The sequence below is a fragment of the Oncorhynchus gorbuscha genome, linkage group LG13 (genome assembly GCF_021184085.1).
Source record: "Oncorhynchus gorbuscha isolate QuinsamMale2020 ecotype Even-year linkage group LG13, OgorEven_v1.0, whole genome shotgun sequence".
NCBI lineage: Eukaryota > Metazoa > Chordata > Actinopteri > Salmoniformes > Salmonidae > Oncorhynchus > Oncorhynchus gorbuscha.
In genome coordinates, this window is record NC_060185.1 from 49,176,107 (window position 1) to 49,187,011 (window position 10,905).

A 10,905-nucleotide genomic window follows, 5' to 3' on the forward strand; every position below is an offset into this window, starting at 1 on the left:
CAGTTCCACAACTGTCTTTTGGCCAGCTGTATGCATCTCAACCAGGGGCGTCCAATGCGGGTTTTTGGTTTTTCCTTTCAATTAAGACCTAGACAACCAGGTGAGGGGACTTATTTACTAATCAGTGACCTTAATTCATCAATCAAGTTCAACGGAGGAGCAAAAAACCTGCAGACACTCAGCCCTCCGTGGAACGTGTTTGACACAGTGATATAAACGAAGTAGGGAGCCCTTGCTCTAATGAAGCCCTAACAAGACCTCAGACCCGTTGAGCACGGGTTCTCTGGGAATGTGTTGTCAGGGTGTGTCAAGACTCAACACCTCCACCCTAATTGCTCCCGCCAAGATTTCATTTGACAGACAGTGTCCCTCTCACCTCCATACCCCTTAAACACTTAAAAGGCATAAAAATAAAAAAAACACAACCAACTGGATAGAACTGGTCTGCAGAAAGCAAGTGCAGCAGAGGATAAATACTACAAAGAACAGTGGAAAGACAAGAGCTCAAAGACCAGACTGTTGCCAGTTATCAGGTGCGTTATGATGCTTTTAGAGATCGTTGCATTGGATTTGACAGATATTCGGGGAGACCGATGCGGATTGCCACTTTACTCTGGTGTGTATTTCTCAGCACCAAAATCTTGCAAGACTCTTTTCAACAGTAATAGAAATACCAATGTATTGTGTTAATGGGAAACTTTTTTTTTAACCATCAAACTCACAGGGTTGGATTTCAGTCTGGTGTTGGTTGCCACAATGTTTACTAGCAGTTTATGCCTTTTGTAACAAGAAATGATGTGATGTAATAGCCAAGATTTTCTATAAATCGATCAATATTATAGATAACATAATTCAGCATTTTTATGCCTCGAACATGACGTTTAGCAAATTATTCACAAACATGTGGATGTGACATGTGAGCGCCTAGGGTAGGTCATTTTATGTATTAATCTTTTTAAATTTTACAATTGTTCTATTGATGTAGGGAAATTGCGTTGTGTTTGTCAGGTGGTCAGACTATTGCTTTGTCCAGGAAAATAGACCGTAGCCCAGGAATTGTCTTATTTCATCTGATCAATATTGGTTAAATTAAACGTTGGTAAATGTAGCTAATTGATGGAGTTAGAATTCAAATTGACAAGGTAAATTGGCTATTTTTTTAAAAACGCATGGTTGGAATTTTTCAAGATGACATGGGAAGTGCGTACACTCACCCGCCACGTTAGAGACGACAGGGTCACTGTCTGGACATACCTGAAAAAACGTGTAATTAGTTGTAGGACTATCAACTATTTGATAGTTTCGTTGTATGTAAATAATATTAGATTATGGCATTTTTCTAAATATCTGTAATTGACACTGCAGTAGCCGAATTGGAATGCAATTGAACATGGATGGTGGCTATGGCAGCACGGCAGTGGGCTCTGGGATGTCGGGCAGTCTGGGCGACTCTGAGACGGTCCCACTGCTAATCACGGACCCCGAACCAGAGACTCCGAAATGGCAGCCCATGTCCAAGGAACAGCTGGAGCTCGAAGCCGGGGGCCCGGGGTGGAGAAAAATACGCTCCTGCCTGATGGTGGTCTTCTGGCTGGGTTGGCTGGCCTTGCTGGGCGCCTCTATCGACATCATAGTGCAGAGCCCTCGGCCGGTCGCACCGCCGCTACTGTGGTGGCAGAGGGCGCTGTTTTACCGCATACAGCCCATCCTGCTCATGGACGCCCAGAACGAGGTGCCAGATGGTATCGACGGTGAGTTAAAGGAAGAGGGCGTTCAGGCGACCTAAACACCCAAGAATACAATGCCTGCACTATATAGACTACTCTGTCTACACAATGTAAAGTAGCGCCTTCAGTTCAAGCACTTTATTTAATGCACTAAAAATGACAATGCAATCTTAGACGTTTATATAAGGCATCGGTAGAAATTAATTAATCCACAATTGATATACACTGATTAATTCTACTGATATACACTATTTATACAAAAGTATGTGGACACAAATTAGTGGATTTGGTTATTTCAGCCACACCCGTTGCTGACGTGTATGAAACACAGCCATGCAATCTCCATAGACAAAAAATGGCAGAATGGCCTTACTGAAGAGCTCAGTGACCTTCAACATGGCACTGTCCATAGGATGCTAGCTTTCCAACAAGCCAGTTCATCAAAATTCTGGCCTGCTAGAGCTTCCCCGGTCAACTGTAAGTGTAGTTATTGTGTAGCGGAAATGTCCAGAAGTATCAACTGCTCAGCCACGAAGTGATAGGTCACCCAAGCTCACAGAACGGGACTACCGAGTGCTGAAGCGTGTAGTGCATAAAATATTTCTGTCCTCGGGTGCAACAAACACTACCTACTGAGTTCCAAACATCCTCTGTTTTTCATGGTTTGCGTTAGGCCCCTTAGTTCCTGTGAAGGGAAATCTTAACCCTGCAGCATACAATGACTTTCTAGTTGATTCTGTGCTTCCAAATTTGTTGCAACAGTTTGGGGTAGGCCCTTTCCTGTTTCAGCATAACAATTCCCCCGTGCAAGAAGTGAGGTCCATACAGAAATGGTTTGTTGAGATCGGTGTGGAAGAACTTGACTGGCCTGCACAGAGCCCTGACCTCAACCCCATCGAGCACCTTTGGGATTAATTGGAATGCTGTCTGCGAGCCAGGCCTAATCGCCACAGCATTAGTGCCGACCTCACTAATGCTCTTGTGACTGAACGGAAGCAAGTCCCCACAGCAATGTTCCAACATCTAGTAGAAAGCTTTCCCAGAAGTGGTGGCTGTTATAGCAGCAAAGGGGGGGGACCAACTCTATGTTAATGACCATGATTTTGGAATGAGATGAGCAAGTGTCCACACAATTCTGTTTGGGGTGCTGCAAAAAAATATAATTTGCAGACATGCTGTAAAAACTTGTTTGTCCTCACTACAGACAGTTATATCGTCAGCTAACACAAGACTACAGGCCCAGTACACTACTTTTGTGGAAAATATTATTATTATTATTTTTTAAATCTGGGGGGTGCTACAACACCCCTACTTCCCGCGGCTATGCTGCTGCGAAAATTCTCCTAACCTGCTACAAAAAGTAACTTGTCATATCTGTAAAGCTAGTTTCTGAGCTTTGTGGTATTCTTCTGCTGGGTCAGTGGTGTGTGAGCAGCTACCATACCTGAAGTCCCTGGGTGTAAAGGCTCTGCTTCTGGAGGGGCTGTTTCACCAGGACGTGTCCCCACTGGACCTCAGTAAGATTGCTGAGCGAGTGGGTACAGTGCCTCAGATCCAACAACTGCTCATGGAGAGCCACAACGCAGGTATGTACCCAAGAAATCATTGCCCTTACCAGGGGCACAACTTTCACTGGGGTTGGGGGACATGCCCCCCCCCCCCATTCTGAAATTGTGTTTTTCTTGTTGCTATGATACTAAACGTTATGCCCCCCCCCCCCCCCACTTCTAAAACCACAATTGAGCCCCTAAACCGAGGCCAGCTAGCCTGTATCCTCACACGGACATTTCCAGAGCTCTTGAAAGATGCACTTAACTTACTGTATGTTCTGATCCACTATTCACATGGTCTCCCTCCTTTAGGCATCAAAGTAGTGTTTGACTTCTGTGATCTGGACCTGTTCGGACCCAAAGACTCAGTAGGCAACGACTCTGCTGTGCCCTCTGACCTCACTGGCTCAATACAGGTAGGATAGGTCTCGCCTGACACCATGAGTATAATGGCTAGATCTTGGTTTAAAATGTTAGACTTTATAATGGAGTATTAATAATTGTTTTGTTTCCCCAGTATGCACTCCGATTTTGGTTGGAACAGGGTGTGGCAGGATTTGGGATCTGTGACACAGATGCTGCATATTCCGAAAAGGTCAGACTGTTGAGCAATGCTCAAACTTGGTTGCCATCCAATCAAAGCCAGACCAATTTATTTCAAGTTCATTCGTTATCAGCGCAGACGGCATGAATGGATAACATTCAGTTAAACGTTTGTTCGTTTTAGACCCTGACCGAGTGGAGAGTTCTGGTCAAGGAGTTCAGCACATCAGATGATGAGAGGTGCTGTGTGTGCACTGCGAACACTTCTAACATACAGTACAGACCAAATGATACACAACTCACATACTGTTAGACAAGCGTTGGACTAGTAACCGGAAGGTTGCAAGTTCAAATCCCCGAGCTGGCCAAGGTATAAATCTGTCGTTCTGCCCCTGAACAAGGCAGTTAACCCACTTTTCCTAGGCCGTCATTGAAAATAAGAATATGTAGTTCACGTTTTATCGCAAAGTCGTTGGAATGAAACCTGTGTGTCGTCTGTGCAGGATTGTAGTGGTGAAACAAACAGGAGAGTCTCTACCTGCCCTGAATACCTCTAGCACGTCAGTCAACAGCTCATTGGTGGAGCTGGTTATGATGTCACTACTGCCACACGAGCAGCACCTCCTGTCCGGACAGGAAGTGGCCATTGCTGTGGAGAGACACCTGTCGACATCCCACGGCGAACTTTGGCCCAGTTGGACGGTAATGACCCGACATTCTTTCTGTTCATTCTATCACAAAGTATAGGATGGTGTCCAACTCCTTATTTATTGGCAAAATGACATCAATATGGTGTGTGTATGATGCCAGGTGGGCGGTGAAGCATCACCGATGTTGCACAGAATACTCCTGGTTCTGATGATGACACTACCTGGATCACCTGTTGTCAAATATGGAGAAGAAATAGTTCATTCGCCGGTAAGAGACCCGAGTCCTAGGGATGCAATACAGACTACCTGCATCTGATGTGCTCATGCTTTAGTACAGTGGAACACCATTGAATCGTTTTCTTTCTGTGGTGAAGAATGCGTCTGCAGACATGAGCTGGGAACGTGAGACAGACAAGACCATTGGACTGAACCACTCTGTTGGGGTGAGTTTTCTAATTAAAATAATATCAAATTTGTTAGTCTTCATATACACACAGTATTACCATATCTGAGCTCAGTGGTTCTAGGAAAGTTGTCAAGTGGTTTAGGGTGTTTACCACAGTCTCTCAATGACAGGCCTATTTTTCCTTTGATCTGTTCCTCCATTTATGACACCTCTGTTCTTTCCTTCAGGAACAGAGGAAGCTCAAACGCTCCGCTTTGGCTCTGTTCAGCTCCCTCAGTGGCTCTCGCCTCAGAGAAGAATCTCTCCTTTATGGGAGCTTCACCTTTCTCCCCTTCAACACCACCTCCCTCCTCCCCTACTCCAACTCCACCCTGGCTCCCCCATCAGCCCCTGTGCTAGCCTTCCTGCGCTCTTGGGGCTGTGTCCACTTCCTGGTGCTGCTCAACCTTGGGCCTGAGGCCCAAGCCCTGGACCCAGCATGGGCTCCCAGCCTTCCCACTGCTGGGGTGTTTGTGACCAGCACAGGGATGGACCGCCTGGGCGGCACCTCCCTGGAAACACTGAGGCTCCAGCCAGAGGAGGCCATAGTCATCAAACTGTTTGAGTCTGACAGCTACTCCTCCTAGGGCCTGTGGTCTGGGGCATTAGGCAGAGTGAGAGGGGCTAGGACTGGGTGCAGGGGAGGATAACTAGGCAGAAATGGTAACTATTTAGCCATCTATTCCTTATTTTTTGGTTTGAGGCTATATCAAAATGTCAAAACGTTCTTAAAATAATAAATAATTAAATTAAGTTAACCATGTCACAAACGGCATTAACTTAAGAGGGTGCCAAATATTTGGACTACAATGCAAACACTTGGCAGAGAATTTAAAGACTGTGGCTGAGATTAGTCACCCCTATTCAATATTTTTCCATCAATTGGTATTTTGACCAATAACAGCAGATCTTTTGCAGAGCTGATCTGATTTGTCAGAAGACCAATGGGTGACAAAATAACACAATTGGGCTGACTGTATGAACATGGGCAGTTTACTGTAACCTATCATGAGTAACAAACACTTGACTCAACAGTTGATTTCAATATCTTTCACTTGAGAAACAACATTGTATGATGTATCCTGAGGTATGTAGCTGGGTAATGTGGTGAAACGCACAGTAAATCACTGAATCAACCACAATGATTGGTGGGAAGGTCTCACATGTTTCTGGTTCTTCCATTGTACCTTACTGCTTTGAGTGATTTTATATATTTGTGCCAAAAAGCAAAGCAGTTTGAAACACAACCTAACACATACACTTCCTTTTTGCTCTAATCATCCCTTCCAATTCTTGTTGTGGATTTAAAAAAGCTAGAAATAAATATGACGACGCCCCCGAGTTCCCAATTGTCTTGACAGAACCAATACAGAACTCGTTTTTGCGTGGATTCCGAGACGCGGTTAGCTTTAAACAGCTAGTACTGTTATTTCCTGTCCCGGAATCCCGTTTAACAGACAGGTTGAACTCTACTTGACAGAGACGCTGAACTGCTAGCCATCAAGCTAACGAAATTGGTAACATATGAGTTTTGCAATGGAGCTCTCTTTGGGGAAATAAATGAACGTTTCCAGCGCTGTAGGAGCTGTATCTACTACACTTTGTTTCAGGACAAACCGGATCACTCGGAAGTTCCAATACAGAAATTGTTCACTTGCCGAGGATTATAGGCTTGAGGTGGCTTCCTTGATCACCGAGGTAGCAAGCCTATGTAAGAAACGGGAAAACCCCGAGTGGGACGCTATTCCACATCAAGTAATTCATGCAAGCAGTAAAATGAGATTTAAAAAAAATATAACACCTCATGGAAGGGGACTGTGAAGCAACACCAACATAGGCACACGCATACACACACACACATGGGTTTTGTACTGTAGATATGTGGTAGTTGTGGAGTAGGGGGCCGGAGGGCAAACGGTGTGTTGTGACATCTGAATTATTGTAATGTCTTTAAACTTGTATAAACTGCCTTAATTTGGCTGGACCTCAGCAAAGAGTAGCTGCTGCCTTGAAGTCTTTTACTGTGTTTGGTGTGAGTTGGTCAGCCACAGGGGGGTGCTATTGCACAAGTCAGGGCACTGCCATAGTATTCACACTTTGTGTTGTGTGGCCCCAAGGGTATAACGTGTTAATGGTACATTTATGATTTTCAAACGAGCCAAACCCATTAATTTAATATCAGTATCTAAACAATCATGAATTAGTTGAACCTGGTAAGAGTGCTTTCAAGAAACAGCCTTTCGGCTGTGTTTAGACAGTGTAGTTATTGAGAAAAGAGCTGATCTTTTATTTCACCAGGTAGGCTAGTTGAGAACAAGTTCTCATTTGCAACTGCGACCTGGCCAAGATAAAGCAGTGTGAACAGACAACACAGAGTTACAAGACCAATTAGTGGAAGATCAGCATTTTTTTTTAAAGCTTTATTTAACTAGGCAAGTCAGTTAAGAACAAATTCTTATTTTCAATGATGGCCTAGGAACAGTGGGTTAACTGCCTGTTCAGGGGCAGAACGACAGATTTGTACCTTGTCAGCTCGGGCTTTTTGAACTTGCAACCTTCCGGTTACTAGCCTAACCACTAGGCTACCCTGCCGCCCCACAACATTAGGATGCCTGTGTAAATGCAGCCTTATACAGTCACATGATCAAGAACTACCTGCTGTAAACCCAACTATTCTTACCTTTAACCCAAACTGCTGGCACTCATAATCTCTGACCATTACTCCTCAATTTGTTAATTCTCACTCCTTTAATTTCTCCGGTAGTAATATTCAAGGTTTCCATTAATATCTGCCTCTTTCTGTGTACAATTAATATTTTCCAATCACCAACCAGGTCTACGGACATAGTAAAATACCAAAACCATATTGTACCAGCTAACCCACAACACCCTCCAATTCCTCAGAACTGTATATTGAGATATACACTGAGTATACAAAACATTTAGAACACCTGCTCTTTCCACGACATAGACTGACCAGGTGAAATGGTCAAATCCACTTCAATCAGTGTAGATGAAGGGGAGACAGAGAAATGGATTGTGTATGTGTGACATTCAGAGGGTGAATGGGCAACCCAAAGGACATCCAGCCAATTTGACACAACTGTGGGATTGATTGTTGTTATTATTAACAAAATAGCTGAACTTTTTTTTCAAAAGACCAATAAGTGGGAAAAATAATCAGAATTTGGCTGCCTGTGTAAACGCAGCCAATGTGTCTGGCATTTCCCTACAGTTCTTACATATCACATACCTACCAAAACCCAAGGGGTCAATATGGCTGTGTTTAGACAGGCAGCACAAGTCTTTTTTCACTAATTGGTCTTTTGACCAATCAGATCAGCTCTGAAAAAGATCTAATGTGTAAAGATCTTATGTGATTGGTCAAAATATTATTTGGTGGAATAAAATATGTGACTGTTAATGTAAACGCAGCCGTTGTGACCTCAATTTCTCAGGAAGGATAGGTTTTACATAATGGCACGCCTGTTCTCTCTCTCTCATGTTTCAAATCAGGCGAGCATGTGGTATGGAATCCAATTCGTCACACTGTGCATCGTCGTCGTCCATAACAAACTGCGCTCCCAGAAGAGGTCATTGTTATACACAGGGCATGTTATTTTGATTGTACTTTCTTCCTGTTGGGAAAGCTACATTTGTATTTAAAAAATTGCATTATATTTTGCTATTTGAATTAGACATGGCCAAGTGAGGCTGGCCTGGCTGAATCATGCCAGTATTGTATGGAGGAACACAATCTGCGTACCATCACACATTAGAAACATGGGTCTCGGGGCCAGACCTGTACAATCTGCAGGCCTAGGAGAGACAAAAATCTGCCGATGTTTAACACATCTAGTTAGTAGGCTATATAATCAGTTCAATGTAAATATAACAGCCTAATATTTTCAATCCGATTACATTGATAAAATCACCAATGTCTCAATTAAATTAGTTTTTATATTTCTTTGTGTGTGGATTGGGGATAACAGTTTTGCAATCAAGATAATGTTGAGCTGAGAAAGTCTCAAAAGGTGGATAAGGTGGATAATGGAAATATAAGTTTCAGGGAGTAATGGACAGAGAAATAGGCATTCTTACCATATTTCTCGATGTCAAGCCAGAGTGTCTTGTTTGCAATGCTGTTTGCAAATAATTGCATCTTAAACATCCTTATGAATCTAAGCATGGCACTTTCAAAAGTTAACTTTACACCCAGACAGAGGCTCTACTGACGCAGAAAAATGTAAGCTTCAACTGCTGGCTACTCGTCCGTTGTATAACCAAACAACAAAAGTGCTTCCCTAAAAGCTGCCCGGGTTTAAACAAAAATATTTTCAGAAAGAGAAACGGTAAATTAATATGAATAGAATAGCAAAGTACATTGTCTTTATCTCCTTGAATATTATAGGCCGCAGTTTAACTTCAGATCGTCATAGATGAATCAATATATTCCCATATGCATCGGAGTCATGTCTTTCGCAGGCATTAGAGCTTATTTATACCATAAAAACATCACAGGTTAACTATTGTTACAGAACTGTCACACCCTGATCTGTTTCACCTGTCTTTGTGCTTGTCTCCACCCCCTCCAGGTGTCGCCCATCTTCCTCATTATCCCCAGTGTTGTTGTACCTGTGTTCTCTGTCTTGTTGCCAGTTTGTCTTGTCTTGTCAGGTCTTACCAGCGTGGTTTCACACACAGTCAAAACTGTTCGCTGCTCTGGTTCCCCAATGGTGGAACAAACTCCCTCACGCCGCCAGGACAGCGGAGTCAATCACCACCTTCCGGAGACACCTGAAACCCCACCTCTTTAAGGAATACCTAGGATACGATAAAGTAATCCTTCTCACCCCCCCCCCCTTAAAATATTTAGATACACTATTGTAAAGTGGCTGTTCCACTGGATGTCATAAGGTGAATGCACCAATTTGTAAGTCGCTCTGGATAAGAGCGTCTGCTAAATGACTTAAATGTAATGTAATGTAATGTTTCCCGTCTCCCTGCTTTATCAAGTTCTGTTGCCTAGTTTCTCTTGTTGTGACCATTCTGCCTGCCCTGACCCCGAGTGTGCCTGCCGTTCTGTACTTGCCTGACTCTGACCCGTTTACGAACCGCTGCCTATCCTGACCCCGAGCCTGCCTGCTGTTCTGTACCTTATTGACTCTGCCCTGGATTATGGACATCTGCCTGCTTTTGACATGTCTTTTGCCTGCCCCCTGTTTGGGTCAATAAACATCGGTGACTCTAGCTGTCTGCATCTGGGTCTTATCCTGAGTTCTGATAAGAACGCTTGATATAATCTGGATACGTTTTAAGTATTTATTTCAAAATATACAGCAAACAATAGATTTCATTTTTGCCCTTTTCTTTAACAAAGAGTATGTGATACCCTCACTCAATTCAAGCCCTGGTTTTAGTCAAATACAATATATATGTAAGTCTATGTTTTGCCCGTAAAAAATGTTTGTGCACGCGTGCAAATATACAGAAGTTGGACGTTTACATACACTTAGGTTGGAGTCATAAAAACTTGTTTTCAACCACTCCACAAATTTCTCGTCAACAAACTATAGTTTGGCAAGTCGGTTCGGACATCTACTTTGTTCATGACACAAGTAATTTTTCCAACAATTGTTTACAGACAGATTATTTCACTTATAATTCACTGTACCACAATTCCAGTGGGTCAGAAGTTTACATACACTAAGATGACTGTGCCTTTAAACAGCTTGGAAAATTCCAGAAAATAATGTCATGGCTTTAGAAGCTTCTGATTGGCTAATTGACATCATTTGAGTCTTATTGGAGGTGTACCTATGGATGTATTTCAAGACCTACCTTCAAACTCAGTGCATCTTTGCTTGACACCATGGGAAAATCAAAAGAAATCATCCAAGACCTCAGAAAAATTGTACACCTCCACAAGTCTGGTTCATCCTTGGGAGCAATTTCCAAACGCCTGAAGGTACCACGTTCATCTGTACAAA

The 10,905-nt window shown here is 43.2% G+C and overlaps 1 protein-coding gene across 2 annotated transcripts; it reads left to right on the forward strand.

The window, feature by feature from the left end:
• Window positions 1–154: 154 nt before the first annotated feature.
• Window positions 155–6,981, forward strand: si:dkey-202g17.3 (4F2 cell-surface antigen heavy chain). Of its 2 annotated transcripts, none has more exons than XM_046294823.1 (10): window positions 155–616; window positions 1,366–1,751; window positions 3,149–3,313; window positions 3,590–3,693; window positions 3,795–3,872; window positions 4,005–4,060; window positions 4,324–4,522; window positions 4,631–4,738; window positions 4,845–4,913; window positions 5,104–6,981. In XM_046294823.1, the coding sequence occupies exons 1-10, from the start codon at window positions 594–596 to the stop codon at window positions 5,500–5,502; spliced, it is 1,587 nt and encodes a 528-aa protein (XP_046150779.1). In that variant the 5' UTR covers window positions 155–593; the 3' UTR covers window positions 5,503–6,981. The 2 variants fall into 2 exon arrangements, with proteins under 2 accessions (XP_046150779.1, XP_046150780.1); XM_046294824.1 differs by having other exon boundaries at window positions 160–533.
• Window positions 6,982–10,905: the final 3,924 nt, after the last annotated feature.

What these genes read in the sequence shown, in the direction of transcription:
- si:dkey-202g17.3 (XM_046294823.1), top strand. Translation starts at nt 594, where the DNA reads ATGCGGATTGCCACTTTACTCTG. An exon ending in GGTGCCAGATGGTATCGACG is followed by an intron (nt 1,752 to 3,148) that starts GTGAGTTAAAGG and finishes CTGCTGGGTCAG; the next exon opens with TGGTGTGTGAGCAGCTACCA. An exon ending in ATGCTGCATATTCCGAAAAG is followed by an intron (nt 3,873 to 4,004) that starts GTCAGACTGTTG and finishes TGTTCGTTTTAG; the next exon opens with ACCCTGACCGAGTGGAGAGT.